At 46.0% G+C, this 19,382-nt stretch overlaps 1 protein-coding gene across 1 annotated transcript; it reads right to left on the reverse strand.

Moving 5' to 3' along the window:
- Positions 1–4,759: 4,759 nt before the first annotated feature.
- LOC114857916 (NACHT, LRR and PYD domains-containing protein 14-like) lies at positions 4,760–17,279 on the reverse strand. Its single transcript, XM_055509940.1, is given in 13 exon segments — positions 4,760–6,589; positions 6,849–7,022; positions 8,290–8,463; positions 9,222–9,395; positions 10,124–10,297; positions 11,703–11,873; positions 12,219–12,280; positions 12,282–12,697; positions 12,780–14,096; positions 14,259–14,494; positions 15,277–15,396; positions 15,797–15,927; positions 17,195–17,279. Coding segments are annotated over 12 exon segments (3,156 nt in total). The 5' UTR covers positions 15,925–15,927; positions 17,195–17,279; the 3' UTR covers positions 4,760–6,579.
- Positions 17,280–19,382: the final 2,103 nt, after the last annotated feature.

The raw sequence follows: 19,382 nt of genomic DNA on the forward strand, positions 1-19,382 counted from the left end.
GAACGACCTCAACATGGCCGACAGGAACAGGAACGACCTCAACATGGCCGACAGGAACAGGAACGACCTCAACATGGCCGACAGGAACAGGAACGACCTCAACATGGCCGACAGGAACTGGAACGACCGCAACATGGCCGACAGGAACTGGAACGACCTCAACATGGCCGACAGGAACAGGAACGACCTCAACATGGCCGACAGGAACTGGAACGACCTCAACATGGCCGACAGGAACTGGAACGACCTCAACATGGCCGACAGGAACAGGAACGACCTCAACATGGCCGACAGGGACAGGAACGACCTTTAACGGATCGACAGGAACTGGAACGACCGCAACATGGCCGACAGGGACTGGAACGGCCTCTACTTGGCCGACAGGAACTAGAACGGCGTCCTCCTCTGAGGAGCCGACAGGAACTGGAACTAGAACGGCCTCAATATGGCCGACGGGAACAGGGACGGCGTCCTCCTCTGAGGAGCCGACAGGAACTAGAACGGCCGCAACATGGCCGACAGGGACTGGAGCGGCGTCCCCTCCGGAGCTGGCATGACAGCTTACAGCTGCCGAGCTCGACGGGGGAGACGTCGGGCCTGATTGGGTGGGGTTAACAGTCGTCAGACGGACGGCGCCCTCTGACGGGGACAAGGACGGAACTGGGGTCAGGGCAACACACGACTGATCTGGGGTCTGGGCAACACACGGCTGATCTGGGGTCTGGGCAACACACGGCTGATCTGGGGTCTGGGCAACACACGGCTGATCTGGGGTCTGGGCAACACACGGCTGATCTGGGGTCTGGACTAGGTTCGACTGGGCTGGGACCTGGAGACGACAGGGCTGCACCGGGGCATGAGTAACACACGGCTGACCTGACTGAGAGGTGGGGCATGAAGCGACCGCTGGCTGCAGGCCCGGGAGTTGCAGGGCCTCACGCAGGACAGGCTCCCTCCGGACGAGAGCGGCTGCTTCCTCGAACAGTTGTTCTCTCGCGCCCTGGTCTGTAGCCGAATTGGCGGTGTTCATGAGGTGGGCGAAGAGAAAGGCAACTGGAGGAGAGCAGAGGAGGTGGACCCGTCGGGCGACGCTGTCTGGGATGCCTGTTATCAGAGGGACACAGTCAGTCAGAGAATTAAGGGGCTCCTCTGTCGGGGAAGAAGGCTGCTCAGTCCCCATGACCGAGACCGCGGGACCCGGGATCCTGGACCCGCGCCGCCGCCGTCGCCGTCCGGAGCAGCTGCGACTGTCCGTCGTTTGAGGCGCTGGGCGCGGTGTGGACCGGACCTCTGTACCGGGATCCGCATGGTGAAACGGGGCCGCGGCGTCTGGAGCTTGGGCTGGAGACTGGGGAAAACACGATTGAGCAGGAGACTGGGCAAAACACGATTGAGCTGGAGACTGGGCAAAGCACGATTGAGCTGGAGACTGGGCAGCGCGCGGCTGATCTGGAGACTGAGCAGCGCGCGGCTGAACTGGAAACTGAGCAGCGCGCGGCTGACTTGGAGGCTGAGCAGCGCGCGGCTGAACTGGAGACTGAGCAGCGCGCGGCTGACTTGGAGGCTGAGCAGCGCGCGGCTGAACTGGAGACTGAGCAGCGCGCGGCTGAACTGGAGGCTGAGGACCGCGTGAGAGCAGGAAATCCTCCCAGGGAAATAACCATGGAGCTGGGCAGGTTGGTGCAGGCACGACGATCCGACGAGGCGGAGAGGATGAAACCGAAACCATACTTCCGCGGGGGAGTTATATTTGCCGTAAAAAACAAGGGGAAACACAGTCACTGACCTGACCGGAGGCTAAGTGCTGGCTGGGTCCAAGTGTGGCCAGATTGTTCTGTCACGGACTCGAAGCAGGCAGACGGCGAACCCACATGCACAGCACGGAGGCGATATTATAATCCACAAAAGGTTTATTCTTAAAGGCACGGTCAGACGGTCCAGGTCATACACGAAAAGGCTCGGCGAAGGTACAGACAGGGAACAGGCAAAAAACTCACGGTAAGTAGACAATCCAGGGTCGGGCAGGATACATGATACAGACAGGAACAGGACACGGGAAACACGAACACTCAGGGAACTCAACTCATCAAACACGAACACTCAGGGAACTAGAATACGACAATCTGGCAGGGAACTAAGGACACAGGTGGTGGTTAAATACACAGTGACTTGATGACTAACAGAGTGCAGGTGTGGGTAATGAGCAGGGACAGCTGTGACAAGACAAGAAACCGGAAGTAAAGCTAGAACACAAAACAGAGACCGGGAGACTACCAAAATAAAACAGGAAACGGAAACTGGAACCAAAATAAGACAAGCAGGACATGACGTGAAAACAGGGAACAACTAGAAACAAAGACACGGATCATGACAATTAAATCCATGATATTCATTTTTTAAACTGAAAATTGAAATTGAAAACTGAAATATTGTAACATGTAAACCAAAACATAAAAGACATGGCTGCTATGGATAATGAGTCTCCTCTGTCTTGATGATGGAGCCACAGAGCCTCATCTACATCACATTCAATATTCTCCCTTGCAATGCACCTACTGTAGGGAAAAATCTTCTTGCATGCCTTATCCAACCTTGACATTCCTCTGCATCTATTTGTTGTGCAGCAGCAGTCATTGCATTTAGCAGGGACATTTGTTCATGGGGATGGTGATCGTAAACTTTCCACCTCCAAGCACTGAAGAAATCCTCTATGGGGTTCAAAAATGGTGAATATGCTCAGAGAAACAGCATCATCATACTCCAAACCACTCACTAACAAGGCGATGGTGGTGGAACGCCACATTGTCCCAGATAATGATGAAGAGTGGCATCCCAGATCTCAGCAGCCCTCGCTCCTACGGTAGATCAGCCTTTCATGAAGTACAGTCAGGAATGATATGATGGGAATACGGCACAGAACACCATCATTTGAGAAGGCAGCACACATGGTTATGTTGCCACCTGTCTGTCCTGGAATTGTTCAGGATTGGTTCAACAACCATAGGCAGTTCACAGTTTTATACCTGCCCCATTACAGCCCCTTCCTAAATGCAACTGAGGCGGTGGAAAGTATATGATCAGCAACCATACACCCATATGAGAAAGAAGTGATCTGGTAGATTTTATCACTGATGAAGAACACTGCATTTTCATTTTTATTATAATGTGCTGGACAGTGTACAAATATGTAAATATGCTTTATTAACCATGTTCTTTTAAACAAAAGCACGATTAATTTCAACTTGAATAAAAGAAGAAAAGACTCACTTTACCAATAATCCCCCCACTCTCGCCTTCCCCACCACCACCTCTCCCATCATCCCAATAAGCAGTAAGCAGGGCAGATTAAACCAAAATCACTCCTTTTGACAATTGTCAAAAACAGCAAACCTGGAGGCCTAAAAATTAACGCGTAGCGAAGCACAGCAAATACATGACAGCCTGACAAAAAGGTGGGAGAGGTGTGTCCAGGTGTGGTCCAGAACAGGAGGTGTGTCTATGGCAAGAAAGCCAAAGAAACAGCAGGATCCTGACATCCTGCTGCATTATCCCTACTTCCTCCTTACACCACATTTTACCTTTCCCATCACTAAGATTTGTGTGTCTGTGTGTGTGTAAGTACTTCTGGAAGAAGTTCATGCATGGGCAGCAGACTACAACTCTCATCTCCCACTTTAAGACCTCAAACCTCCCCATCATATGTCACATCCCAGTCTTCTGCTGCATCAGTGCTACGATTCTGGAGGATCAGAGAGGGAGGAGAGCAGCCCAGGACCCTGACTGGGATGCACATTCACATCCTGGTTGTATGATGGAGGAGCAGAGACAGATCCACACTGGAGTCCAGACAGAAGAACAATGATCGAGTCTCTGGGAAAAGGGGCTTTGGAGCAGCTGCAGGAAGGAAACCTGATCTTCTATGAGTCAGACCTGACAGAGTGGCATTGATTTCAGAGTCTCAGTTTATTCAGGAGCGTTCGGAGAGAGGCGTTCTGCTTCATCCATCTGAATGTTTCTGGGAGTTTCTGGTTGCTCTTCACATCCATCTGACCTTCATCAACTCTGGTATCATTCTGCTGTCAGATCACTTTTTACCTTAGTTTGTTTTTTAAATGTATTTCTAATTTGAAGATTTTGACAATCTGGTTACAAATTCTCAAACAAGATTTTTAAATCCCCGTCCGTTCCGGGGTTCTTACTGGACGAGGTGAAAACCACATGTGCTGATCTTCTGCTGTACAAGTCAGGTCTGTCTCTGTGTATGTGGATGGTCCTGCTGGAACCGTGTCCTTCTAGTATTGCGTCTGACAGACGAGTCCACCTCCACACCCTCAACAACAGATTCACTGGACCTCATCTCCTGGTTTTGGAGTCTGGATCCTGGTTCTTCTGTGTCTCTGTGCAGTGTGCGGTTTTGACAAAGAGGAGGCCTGTGCATGTCGGCCTCTTTGACTCAGAGTAATGAAATCAACCAGTCTCTGTGATGACCTGCAACCTCCTTATGTGCATTTGTTCTGGTCTGAGCTGTAGGTGGTGGAGGATAAGAACAGGGCAAGACGCAGGTAACCTATATACCTACTGTACATATTTCGAATGGCAACGAGTGGCAGAAAGTCTTAAGAAACCAGAAGGAAAACTACAGACAGAGGTGTGCAGCTCTTCAGGTGGAGCAGATGTTTAAAGACTCTTTAAAGGGAGCGAGGTTCTGGCCAAACATAATGTATCCATAGAATAAACAAGACAATAGGGGGAGACAGAAACCACTCTATAACATTCCTCCCATCTGTTTATCACCAGACTGATAACACGTCTATATCAATACAGAAAAATGAAACTGAGCCACACTCTGATATAAACTCAAATTAGTATTTGAATTATATTTTAGCTTAAGATGCGACAGAGATGAGATGGTGCATGTAGTTTGATTGGGCTACACGGACGTTTCCACCGTAATGGCACAAACAGGTCCAATATACAGACGTTGGTCGGTACACAGATAGGTCATAGGCAGCAGTACAGACAAGGATAAGGCAGGCGCATGTCAAAGGCAGGCAATGGTCAAAACTCACACAGACTGACAGGATAAACAAGGGCTGGGCTGGAGACGTGGTCTGGTACAAAACAGGATCAAAAGCACGGCAAGGTAACAAGATAAGAACGCTGGAAAGAGGTGAAACACGCAACAATCTGGCAATGTTTCGGGTGAATATTGGAGCCTAAATAACAAGAGACTAATGATGAATTAACTGCAGCTGGAGGAGTCACATGACTGATGGTACAGTAAGTGAACACAGAGCCTAGTGGAAGTAGCTGGGAAACAGTTTGTGAGTCTGGTGTTGTGACAGTCTTGACCTGTGGGGGCTCCAACAGTGGATGGTTGGACCCTGGATGGACTCATGCATTATTTTTCATACATTGTACAGCAGGACTCTAAGTCTTCGTCGTCACCCACATACAGCTGGTTGAGGAAAAAAATAAGCAATGTGTCTCAGATGCTACATGTCACTGCAGAATGAAGCTGGTTGCGATTCTAGTTCTATTGGTTTCATACAATTGAAAATACTGAACAATAAAAATGTTCCTCTTGTTCCTGGTCTTTGAGTGTTCCATGTTTTCAGTATTACACTGCCAGAAGCCATAAACAGGGTCAGAAACCTCGAAATCAACAGTAAAAGAACCCCAATCTCAGGGAGGTGGAACTGCAGACCCTCTACTACATTGAGAAATAGTTTCACTGTGGAAGAATAAGCATTTTTATTCAGTATTAATTTAGACTAAAATCATGTGAACAAAAAGGGTCTCAGGAAACAGGAAACATGTGTGGGTTGTAGTTAAAATTCATGACTGAGCCAAATAGATTTGGTAAAGAATCCAACTCCCTCCACAGGTGAACACAGCACAGGAGTAGGTGGGTCTGGATCAGGACACTGTACTACTAGAGCCTCAGTGTGGATTTAGGGCTCCTCCCTAGAAATGAGAGCCATCTAGTGACCCCTGACGCTGTTTATTGCACCAGAACACAAAGTAAAGGCACTTGGTCACAATGAAGTGACAGACTAACTTTAGCAACTATTAAGTCTTCACTGACTGTGGTGAACGTGGAAGTAGTGAACCTGCAGACTGATCCATGGTCTTTGATAGAGATAAACATTCTCTGACCAGGGTTTCCATTAGAGAAGCAGAGCCGTGAGCCTGGTCTCGCTTTGATCTGATTGGGCCAATGGTTCTACAAGCTAAAGTCCATCTGTTCTCCTGTAGCTCTTTGAGCTCAGGATGGTTAGAAAACAACAAAGCTCCAGCTGGTAGAAAGTCCTCATTCACTGACCTCTAGAGGAGCCTGAAGAAGAATTACAGTCAACACTGCCCCCGATTTCTAACTACTGCACCACACACTTCATTTCCCACATGATCCTGGTGGACTGGACACAGAGCAGCTGGTCTCAGATCAGTTCATACTGAGAGTCGTCTCCACTGGTTCTGGTTCCTCTGTCAGTCAGTTGTGGATGAAGCTCTGTTCCCAGTAACATGAACCAGTCAGAACCTCTACACACAAACACTGCTGCTGCTTCCACATCTGGATCATCTCCAGCTGCAGAGAGAATGAGAGAGCAGAGAGCAGATCAGTGAGTGTCTACAGAGACTCCCTTCATCATCTGTCACATCCAGGACAAAGAGCAGCAGGACTTCAGTCGTGTTCAGAGCAGAAGTGGAGCAGCTTCCTTTCACCTCATCTTAACGTCTTGGACTGAAGCATCAAGTCTGCTGTGAGCTTTACTGGGAACACTGGATCTCTGCTGTGACACTAACTGGGTTTTGTCCAATACAGACTGACTCCAACCTCTACTGACCTCAGAGTCTGCATCCGACAGTCTGGACACTGCTGCAGGTCAAGAAGAGGCTTTACTGATGAATCCTGGAGGTTGTTCTCACTCAGGTCCAGTTCTGTCAGATGTGACTTGTTGGACTTCAGAGCTGATACCAGAGAATCACAGCTGATCTCTGTCAAACTGCAGCTCTTCAATCTGTATAAAGAATCAAAGATGTGGATCAAAGCATTAATAATGAGTCAGATTTGTCCTGATCACTGATGTTTATTCTAAAATGAGTAGAGTGACTTTGTGCTTGTGTTGTTGTGTCGTCATGATCTCAGCTTCTACAAATCATCCACATGTCAGCACAACATTCATACACCTGTTGATTTCAAGACTGTTTTACAAGCTGCTGCTGGAACCAGTAGAAAACCAGATGTGTTGGATCAAAGACTTAATGATTCTGATTCTTGTGATAAAGTGACGAATTGAAACCAACCAACACTGGACCACATGTCAGCAAAACATTCATACACCTGTTGATGTCAGCACTAAGGAGGACATTTTCACACTGGACATTTTCTCCAGCTGCTTCACAAACATCAGTGAGAAATGCAAGTGTTTAACTTGTTAAGATTTCACCTCAGTCAACAAACACTTTGATGATAACTCACTGAAATGAAGTAAAACTACAGAAGAAGAAAAATGTTATGAATGAGTTTCCAACCAGGATGGACCTGCCTGGTTCCACTGGGAACAAACACACAATCACTGACTGGCTCCTGATTGGTGCCACCTTGTGTTTCTGTGCAGTGGTTGGGTTCTGATGAACTGGACTTTATTTGTTGATGTGAACTGACTGTGTGGTGTTCACAGTTGAAAGGACCTGGGTTCCACAGGAGCCTTTGTGTGTGGGCTTCTCATGTTCTCTCTGTTTGTGTGTGGGTTCTGTTCTGGTTCTGCATCTCCTGCCACAGTCCAAAGACCTGAATTTCGGCTGCTTAGCTGCTGACTCTGAGCTCTGATTGTCTGTCTCTGTGTGTTGGGCCTGTGATGGACTGGTGACCGGTCCAGACTGGACCCTGTCTCCTGCTGAGTGATGGCTGGGATCAGCTCCAGAACCATGCAGACCCAAACAGGACAAGTTGCTGAGATGATGGATGTATAGCTGCAGAGGGAACCACTGTGCAAACCATGACAGGACCTTTGGACTGGGACTAGTTCTGATTATTTCATTAGTCTGTTATGAAATAACTTTAGGACTTTTGGGCTTCGGAAACAATTTGGGCTCCACGTATAAAGACTATTGTTTTATATTGTTGTTTGTATTTTAATGTTTAATGTTCATTTAGTGGAACCAAAGTGATCAAAATATATGTAAACAAAAAAAAAAATATTGACTGTCACGAGAGAAACGTGTTGGTTTCCTAAAGCACACCCAGAACCTAGAACATAGAACAGTAACAGTCAGTGAACTGACCTCAGAGTCTCCAGTTGACAGTCACGACTCTCCAGAAAACCACACAGCTGCTTCACTCCTGAATCCTGCAGCTTGTTGTAGCTCAGGTCCAGTTGTGTCAGATGTGACGGGTTGGACTTCAGAGCTGAGACCAGAGAATCACAGCTGATCTTTGACAAACTGCAGCAACTCAATCTGAATAAAGAATCAAAGATGAAATAGTAGAAAACCAGAAGTCAGTTGAACCCGATCAGTGTCTCATGGTGTTGTCATGACTTTGTCAACAACATCTTTGTGTCTTTATTGCGATTCATCGGTTTGTTCCATGTCGTCTTGATGGAGACAGAACCAACAACATGATCCTGACTGAAATGTTTCTGTCTAAACTCTGATAAACACCAGAGAACCTCAGGCTTCGTCACCAGCAGAGAACAGACACTGACTCCACACATGCTTTAGTGTGGACCAAAGTGTCTATATAGGATCCAAGCTGTCAGTGACCTTTGACCTTCACTCCTCTGGAACAGCTGTGCTTCCTGCTGCAGGTGATGGTGGTTCTGTGATGCTGCTAGGATTCATTTCCTCTTCTCTGCTCCTCCTCCAATCAAACATCATTCACTGTCTGTGGTGTTTGATGATCATTAATGAGATTGACTCAACTATTTAGATCTGTGTCCAGTTCTGAAGCTGCTGCTGATTCTCTACTGCTTCTATTTGCTCCAAGCAGCTTCATTTAGTCTCAGTCAGTTCAGTCACATTCAAACATCATCAAACATTTAAATCACATTTTCTCTTTTAAATCATTGTCAACACTTACTGACTTTTTTACTTTCTTCCTTTCAGTTATTGAACAGTTAAATGTGATCAGTCCTGAAGGTGATTTGACCTCATGATAAACCTGCTACAGTTCACATCACATTAAGCTCACACAGAACTAAAACATGGAGTCTAACCTCAGAGTCTCCAGTCGACAGTGACGACTCGCCAGAAAACCACACAGATGCTTCACTCCTGAATCCTGCAGCTTGTTGTCCATCAGGTCCAGATGTTTCAGATGTGACGGATTGGACTTCAGAGCTGAGACCAGAGAATCACAGCTGATCTCTGACAAACTGCAGCAACTTAACCTGAGTAAAGACGAAACAGTAGAAAACTGTTCAGCTGAAACCACTCAGTGTCTCATCGTGTGTTTGGAGCTGAAAATGCTTCAGAAAGTAGAAGTTTAGAACCTAGAAGGTCCAAACATCAGAACCAACACAATGCAGATTAAAGCAGTAACAAAGACTCATTAACATTAATGACAACATGCTGCTGTTTCAGCTCAGACGTCGTGACTTCAGCTCTTTAAATCTGCAGCTCCGCCACTGGCTCGCCATCTGGATTCACTCATGTTGTGCTGACACATTTATCTGAGCTTCTACTAAAGATCCTCATGAGTCCGACTCAGGTTCTGGACACGTAACATGTTTATAGAAGCAAACGGAAAATGTTCTATTGACGGAACGACATTATCACAGAAACATTTTATACTGAGGAAACATTTAATCAAGTCAAACTGATGGAAAGAGTGAAAAAAGCAGATCCAGAACGTCTTATTACGGAATCTTAGACGCCAAGCCTTAGAAAAGTGTTGCAGCATCTGCTACTGATCATAGATATGATGTTTTCTGACTCAATAAACTTAATTTTGGTTTTATACTCAGTGATAAAATAAAATATACGACTGAATCAAAAGAAAGACAACAGACTTTACCATGAAGACCCTCAGGGTTCATCAGTAGAACATCAGCCTCGTGTGTCAGCACAACATTCACATCACATTAAGCTCAGACAGAACTAAAACATGGAGTCTGACCTCAGAGTCTCCAGTCGACAGTGACGACTCTCCAGAAAACCACACAGATGCTTCATTCCTGAATCCTGAAGCTTGTTTCCACTCAGGTCCAGTTCTGTCAAATGTGACGGGTTGAACTTCAAAGCTGAACCCAGAGAATCACAGCTGATCTCTGACAAACTGCAGCAAATCAATCTGAATAAAGAATTAAAGATGTGGATTGAAGCATTAATAAATAAGTCAGATTTGTCCTGATCACTGATGTTTAGTCTAAAATGAGCAGAGTGACTTTGTGCTTGTGTTGTTGTGTCGTCATGATCTCAGCTTCTACACATCATCCACATGTCAGTGGTGTTCATACACCTGTTGATGTCAGCACTGATTCACAAGCTGCGGCTGGAACCAGTAGAAAATCAGACGTGTTGGATCAAAGACTTAATGATTCTGATTCTTGTGATAAAGTGACGAATAGAAACCAACCAACACTGGACATTTTCTGCAGCTGCTTCACAAACATCAGTGAGAAATGAAAGTGTGTAACTTGAGCAGGTTTTATCTCAATCAACAAACACTTTGATGACAACTCACTGAAATGAAATAAATCTGGATGGACCTGCCTGGTTCCACTGGAAACAAACAAACACACACTCACTGACTGGCTCCTGATTGGTGCCACCTTGTGTTTCTGTGCAGTGGTTGGGTTCTGATCAACTGGACTTTGTGTTGATGAACTGACTGTGTGGTGGGGGGGGTTCTATTCTGGTTCTGCACCTCCTGCCACAGTCCAAAGACCTGAATTTCGGCTGCTTAGCTGCTGACTCTGAGCTTCCATAGGTCTGATTGTCTGTCTCTGTGTGTTGGGCCTGTGATGGACTGGTGACCGGTCCAGAATGGACCCTGTCTCCTGCTGAGTGACAGCTGGGATCAGCTCCAGAACCATGCAGACCCAAACAGGACAAGTTGTTGGGATGATAGATGTATAGATGCAGAGCTTCTACAGCTTCTACACATCTTCATCTAGTTCCTTTCATTCATCGTCTTCTCTCTGAATGTGAACTATTGTGTGTTGTCTGATGGAAAATGTTCAGACTAATGTTTGGATCAAACTCCAAACTGACCATTATTGATGAAGTGAATCATCTTTAGAACTGATCCCAGTCAGATAGATGTTCTCCCTTCTGGTCCTACATGGTACCTACAGTAGAACCTTCTGTAGCAACATGTCTGCAGCCTCATATTCATGCTCCTGTTTCCTGCTTGTGTCTCTACAAAGTGACATCATTGTCTGACAGGAAGCATCACACATAGGTTGAAGTGTCGCCTGTTGATGGAGACGAATCAGACGCCACTAAAGACCCTTCAAACATGTCGAGACATGATTTACTCTGAGTCTCTGCTGCTGTGTCACAATTAAAGTGTGACTTTGGTAGAAACAATGTCACAAACTTCTGTTTATGGGCTTTATAGACTTTATAGAGTCACAAGAATTATACAGTCAATTATTCCTGTAGGTTTCTGACACAAGTCTCTTTTCATTCTAGTTTAAAGTGACGAGCTGAAAAAAACTGCTGCTGAGACATGAACCAGGAAAAACACTGACCTCAGAGTCTCCAGTCGACAGTGAGGACTCTCCAGTCCAGCACACAACACCTTCACTGAGTTCTGCAGGTTGTTCAAACTCAGGTACAGTTGTGTCAGATGTGACGGGTTGGACGTCAGAGCTGAGGCCACAACTTCACAGTGAGTCTTTGTGAGTCCGCAGCTAGAAAGTCTGTGATGACAGAAAATATAAAGTCTGAAAATATCAACTGACTTCATGAATGTTGATGCTGAAGCAGCTGTAGCTCAGTTGGTCTCATCCATCACAAAGTGTGTGGTGTGAACTTGTGTCAACATGATCAATGTGATGAAGAGCAGATAGTTTGGACAGAAGCGTCTGTCACATCACTGGAATGTCAACGTGTCCAGATGTGGTGACAGGAAGCTGTGATGTGTGTTTAATGTGATGAGGCTGTAGCTGCTCTCATATCAACTGGATGTGTTGCTCTGTGTGACAACGTAGGTGAGAGCTCCACTCGTCCCCAGCTGTTTAGCTTCACATTAACGTTGGACTTACTGAGCTTTTCTGCAGTTCCTCACAGCTGGAATCAGTCTCCGACGTCCCTCCTTTGAAGTGTGAAGTTTGAGTGTACTTGTTCAGGTTCAGCTCATCCAGAACCTCCTCTGACATCTGCAACATGTAGGCCAGAGCTGAGCACTGGATCAGAGAGAGTTTCTTCTCTGATCTTCTCTTTGACTTCAGGAACTCTTGGATCTGCTGATGGACTGAGTGGTCGTTCATCTCCATCAGACAGTGGAAGATGTTGATGCTTCTGTCTGGAGAGATTTCATCATTCCTTATCTCCTTCAGGTTGGTGATGATTTTCTGGATGGTTTCTGGACTGGTCTCTGTGTGACCCAGCAAACCTCCTAAGATTCTCTGGTTGGACTCCAGACAGAGGCCATGAAGGAAGCGAACAAACAGGTCCAGGTGGCCACTTGGACTCTGGAGGGATTTAGACATGGTTCTATACATGAACTCATCCAGAGATGAGGGAGTTTTAGGATGAAGCTCATCACTGTGTTGATTTTTTTTTATTTACAAACAACTGTTTGATCTTTGTAAAGAGTGATTCTCTGTGTTTGGATTCTTTTAGGAAGTTCTCCATCCCCTCCTTCTCGTTGGTGTAACAGTGCATCATGTGAACAGCAGCCAGAAACTCCTGAACGCTCAGATGAACAAAGCAGTAGACTGTTTTGTGGAAGATCACACTCTCTCTCCTGAAGATCTCTGTACAGACTCCTGAGTGAACCAAGGTCTCTGTGACGTCTAGACCACACTGCTCCAGGTCTTCTTGGTAGAACATGATGGTTCCTTCCTCCAGATGTTTGAGCGCCAGCCTCCCCAGCTTCAGGAGAACTTCCCTGTCAGCCTCCGTCAGCTCCTGTGGACTGGTCTCATGTCCCTCATGGTACTTGTTCCTTTTCCTCTGGGTCAGGACCAGCAGGAAGTGTGAGTACAGGTCTGTCAGGGTCTTGGGCAGCTCTCCTCTCTGCTCTGTAGTCAACATGTGCTCCAGAACCGTAGCAGTGATCCAGCAGAACACTGGGATCTGACACATGATGTGGAGGCTCCTAGACGTCCTGACGTGTGAGATGATTTTGCTGCACAGCTGCTCGTGGCTGGATCTCCTCCTGAAGTACTCGTCCTTCTGGGCGTCGGTGAAGCCTCGTACTTCTGTAACCCTGTCCACACACGTATGAGGGATCTGATGGGCCGCTGCGGGTCGGGAAGTGATCCAGACCAGAGCGGAGGGAAGCAGGTTCCCCTGGATGAGGTTGGTCAGCAGCACGTTGACCGATGACTTGTGTGTGACGTCAGACACAACCTTCCTGCGGCTGAAGTCCAGTGAGAGTCTGCTTTCATCCAGGCCGTCAAAGATGAACAGAAGCTTCAGGACAGCGAGCTGCTCTGCTGGGACCTTCTGGAGCGTTGGATGGAAAACATGGAGCAGCGTGAGAAGACTGTGCTGCTGATCTCTGATCAGGTTCAGCTCCCTGAACGACAGCAGAACCAGCACACTGAGGTCTGGGTTTTCCCGGCCCTCGGCCCAGTCCAGAGTGAACTTCTGCACCGAGAAGGTTTTTCCAACGCCAGCGACGCCGTTGGTCAGAACCAGTCTGATGGGTCCGTGTGGGTCAGAGGAGGTTTTAAAGATGTGGTGGACCTTGATGGGAGCCTCATGGAGTGTCTTCTTCTTGGAAGCTGTCTCCAGCTGCCTCACCTCATGTTGGGTGTTCACCTCTTCACTCTGTCCCTCTGTGATGTAGAGCTCAGTGTAGATGCTGGTGAGGAGGACTCCATTTCCTGTTTCACCTCCTTCAGTCACACGTTCACATCTGCTCCTCAGACTGAGCTTGTGTTCAACTAAAGCCTCCTGCAGAGCAACATCTGCTGAAAGCAGAAGAAACAACAACAGAGACTGAACTACAAGACCCAGTTGTTCTGATTTTTGACCATAATTGATTCAGTTATTTAAAAAATGTCAGAAATATGAAAGTATCAAAGTCAGTCTGGTTGAAACGATGACATCATCAGACACATGTTCAGTCTTACGTTGGACGGTGCTGGTCCGACGGCCCGTATGTAGCCCAGCTCTGGTTCTGGATTGTTTCGCACACTGGGGACAGGAGAAGTCTCCTGATGGTCCAGACTGGTTCCAGTATGAGGTGATGCACTGTCTGCAGAACCAGTGGCCACAGCTGCTAGAGACTGGATCCTTCAGAACCTCCTGACACACAGCACAGCAGGACGGCTGCTCCTCCTCAAGAACATGACTCCTCTTCTTCTCTCTGTCAACACATCAGTACAGAACCAAAGTTTTGAGTCCAACACTGTAGAAGCTCAGATGATCCAGAGACCAGGAAACGTGACCCACTGTTCTGGGATTCATACACACAGAGCACTTCTTGCCCCTCCTTTACAATAAAAGCCTCGACTACAGAGAGCAGCTACTGTCCTCTACTGTTCTAATGTTGAGCTTGGTTCAGTCGGATCTGAACTGAGGTTAGAACAACTCTAAAGACTGTGGTAGAGCAGCATCTAACACATGAAACATTGGTGTCACAGGTTCTAGACCAAACGGTTCCTTCTTTTATGTTTTCTGTCCGTCTCTACTGTTGACTGTCAAATGAAGGAGAACATGTAGAACAATCACTGTGGAGAAGGGTAGTGGTCTGAATCTAAATCGACCAGTTTTTATTCCTGCTTGTCCAAACAGAACTTTTTCATTGGAACAGTCCACAAATGTTTGTTCTGGACCTGTAGGAACAACGTGTGGTGAAGAGAAACTGAATTCAAAGCTCCACTGAGTCAGTGCTTTCAGACATTTTAAATGTTTACAGTGACGTCAGCATCAGGACAAAAAGACGTGAAGATTCTGTTGAAGTGTAAATTCTAGCATGGAAGTTCTGAGGTTTCACTACAGAACCAACATCAGTAGTTGGAGGACAGAAAACCCAGATTAGGATCCATCTCAGTCTGAAACAGTCTCTGCATCATCAATAGAAATCTATGAACAGAACATTTTGTCTTCATCCTCCATCAGGTCAGTTCAGTAGAAACTGTCTCTTACTTTGTGTCTGAGGTTCCAGGTTCATTACTGAAGTTTAGAGGAGGAATTCTGGATTGGTTACTCTTCATAGACACAGAGCTGGTTCCTGGAGGTTCTGCTCTTTGTCCGTGGTTCTGAACTCTGTAAACACAAACATGTTTTCATTCATATCACATCAGTCACTGTTCAGTTCTCTGATCAAAGTCATTTCTGTGGCTCAAAACTAAAACTACTGCTGCTGTAGATCATTAGGATGGTTTACACTTTGGATCAGATCAGATTTCAGCTGTTCTCTGTGATTGACAGCCGTCAGAGACACTGAGACCCAACAAACCATTTCTCTGTCATCAGTCATTTCATTGTTCATCTTAATGATCACGTTTATTGGCATGAAGTTCATCCAGAAGAACATGAACTTCCTGGAAGATCACAGTCAGGTTCATATAGAAATTCATACAGTCAGTTTATAAGAGATGAAGCTACAGGACAAAGAAGATAAACCAACAATGATTCATATCAGTGACTTTAGATCACTTCTTACTTTGTGTCTGAGGCTCCAGGTTCAGGACTGAATGATGGAGGCTCACATTTGGACCAGTCCTTCTTCATAGACACATATCTGGATCCTGTAGACTCTGCTCCATCCTCTTCCTCCACACAAACACTCATCTTCTGAAAAAGCCAAAGGTCCAGAGCTAAACACCTGCTGTGACTTGTATTAAAGTGAATCTTTGTTTAATAGGAGTCTAATGTTGGACGAATCTGAATCCTGAGTTTCATGTTGTAGTAAAGTCACACTTTGCTTCTCTACAGTTTTCTATTATGTGACAAAAAGTATCAGACAGAAGCTCTTTAAATACAGACACTGTGCTCACAGGCTGCTCAGAATCTGTCTGATGTCACAGGAGTCACTGAGGCTGAAACAGGAGCTGCTCCATCGCTGGTTCAGAGTCTCAACATGTTACTACAACAGCAGAAAAACTCCAACTCTAAACACTGATTACATCAATTTCTTTAGATCCTATAGTGACAGAGAAGCCAACGATCTGCTTCCTGCTTCCAACAGCTGAACAATGAGCAACCAGTAGGTCACCAGTTAACGTGGTGACTGGGAAACTCAGAACACTGACAGGAAAGGAGAAAACCTCCACATTTCAGTCAGTCAGTTTGAGAGTTTGCTCCTGTACCTGGATCAGCTGATCACTGAGGCTCCGCGCCCTCTATGTTTACAGCAAATCGGGGCTTCATGTACGAGACTAGTGTAGATTTCTCAATATTAGTGCTTAATCAGCTAATGAGGAAGCAGCTTCACTGAATAAGATGTCTCTTATTGTGAAGGTCTGCTCCTGTTTCCTCCTTCCTACCTGTTCCAGGTGCAGCCCAGCCTCATTCCAGGAACCAGCTCACCTGTGTCAGTTTAACTGTTTGTCTTTGTCTTTAGGAACTTTCTATGAACTGTGTCTGTGTTAGTTTCAGTTCTTTAACTGCTGCAGTTGTGGACTAAAGTATCAGATTAAACACAAAGCTACTTGTAGCATCAGCAGATATTAAATAACTGGTTTATTAAGAAGCTCAGTTTAAAAAAAAAACCAATTGTAGTTGGTGAATGTCTCCATACATAATAATACTGGTTTTATCATTTTTCTTGTTAGTTGGTTTCAGTGATTAATGTTGTTTGCTTCTTACTTCATTACGTGTACACTATGAATAATGACAGTTTGTGTTTTTAATCTCTGATGCAGCACATAAACAGGGACTATTGCACAAACCTGTTTTAAATTGCAGAAACACTTTGTCTGCAACTACAGTTGCTTGATTCAGTATCAGGCTTCAAGCAAACACTAACATCCAGTGTCAGTCACCAGGTGACGTGGTCACTGGAAAACTGGAAACACAGACACTAATGAAGAAACTCAGCAGTATGTTGTTAAACACTCACCTCAACTGTTTTTCTTGGTGTCTTCTCCTGCTTCTGCTCTGTTCTCTCAAAGTGGACTCTGAACTCACTGAACACCTTCAGTGTTTGTGCCTACACCTGGAACATGTGATCACTGAGGTTCCCCCCCCTCTCTGTTTACAGGAAACCAGGTAAGTTTAGAGGAAATAACTCTTAATGTCTTATGCAGCACATAAACAGGTAACATTCCATAAAACCTGCTAAAGCAGTTTAAATCAGCAGCAGTTTGTCTCCAACTGCTTGTTTCAGTATGTAGACTAGTAGTAGTCAGTATCAAGCTGGTTCCCTCCAGCTGATCTCTTTCAGCCGAATTAGCTGTGATTCATACGTTCTGAGCAGTAACAAAGTCCCCCTGTCTCTGGTTGTTACAAGTAAAGTGTCATAAACAACGAGGAGAGGGACCAGAGCCACAGAGCCGTGTACAGGTGAGCAGAGCTTTACCATCATCATGCATCTCCATCAATCATCTGACAGCAGACATCATCACCTCAGCTTCTGTCTCACACACACAACAAACCTCATGGACTGTACAGAGCTCATTAGCATTGGGATGCAGTAGAACTGGCAGGAGTCACTTCCACCCAGCGTTCATGCTCACACATGATTTCAGACCCTGCAGCCCCAAAGAAGAACAGAACTTGCTAACTGCTAACTTCTTCAGTCAGTTATTTCATCCATAAGTCTGATATGTGACACAGTTGTGGAGAATCTCTACAGGTTGGATATAGTGACACAAATGAGATGTGTGAAGCTCAGCGCTTAGAACTCAACAGAGCCACAGCCTCTAGTTAGGAACGGACTGAGATCAGATCTGGGGCCTGACTACACAGAGTTACAGTCAGGCTTTGCTAGTTCTTACTTGAACTTACTAGAAGGTTTTCCAGGTTCACTAGATCGTGGTTATGTTGAGGGTTGCCAGCCCTCTGGACCACACCTGCTCCCTCACCACACCCCCCTGTTTCTTTTGACCACGCCCACTCAGGTCAATTTTCCACACCTGTGCCTTTTCCTCTGTTTCCCTACATGTACCTGCCCAGCCCTTCAGTCTGTGCTGGGTCATTGTTACTTAATGCTGCTCGCTGCTGACACTCACCATGGACTATCTCTGTATGCCGGAACCTTTGAGTTTTATTGCCATCATTATGCCATGTTAATGCTCTTGCTTAGCCGTGTTTCACCATGTCTAGCCTATGCTCCTGCCTAGCCTTTTGTTTAGCCCTTCCCATGTTAGCCACACGTTGCTCTGCATTGATGCTCTGCATGTGCATTGATGCCTTTCTTGACCTGTCACTGTTCCTCCCAAAGTAATATGACCCTCAGTTTTAATTGTGTTAGTCATCCAGGACTCTGGATCCTGCCTCCCTGGGGGACCAGTTGATAGGGCATTCTCTTAGGTAGCTCTGTCTGCTGGGCTCCTCTGTGAACTGGTGGTTTTCCAAGGTTCCTCGAGCTTAAGCACATACACATTTAGGGCCGGGCAGCAGGCTTTTTTACTGGGGCCTGGAGATGGGGGCCAGCCTGGGGTCCCTCAGATAGTTTCAAACTGGTTTCCACATTAAATTATTTCTCAGGCACAGTCATGCAAGCACAAGGAGATCATTCCAAGAAATGTCTGAAGGTTGAGTTATGTCAACTGGACGTTTTACCACCAATCCAAGTGGCTTCTTCTGTTGTGACTCGGCTTCCACGCCACCAGGGGCAGCCTGGTTTCACCCTTTTGGTTTTGTGTCCTTGTTTCCTGTATTAGTTTGATTGGGTTCACCTGTCTTGTCTGGTATTTAAGGTCTCAGTTTGTGCACAGTCTTTGTTGGTGCATTACTTGTTACTTGTTACTTGTTACTTGTTACTTGTCACATTATGTGTTACTTGTTACCGTGTCAGCGTGCTCTGTCCAGGTTTGTGTGTTTGTTTGCTGATTACGTTTGATACTGTTGTTTGCATGTTTTGTGTTTTAGGATAGTTATTTAGTTTCCTGCTCTGCAGCGATCTTTAGTTTACCTGTGAGTTTTATGTGTTAGTTTGCATGTTTTGTTTTCTGGTTTATCCTGCATATGCAGCGTCCTTAGTTCGTGTTGTCCTCTGTCTACATGTTTAATATATTAAATCATTATTTGTCAGTCCTGTCTATGGGTCGTGCATTTGGGTCCTACCTCCAGTTTGTAGGGCATTG

This window comes from Betta splendens, chromosome 6 (assembly GCF_900634795.4).
Source record: "Betta splendens chromosome 6, fBetSpl5.4, whole genome shotgun sequence".
Taxonomy (NCBI): domain Eukaryota; kingdom Metazoa; phylum Chordata; class Actinopteri; order Anabantiformes; family Osphronemidae; genus Betta; species Betta splendens.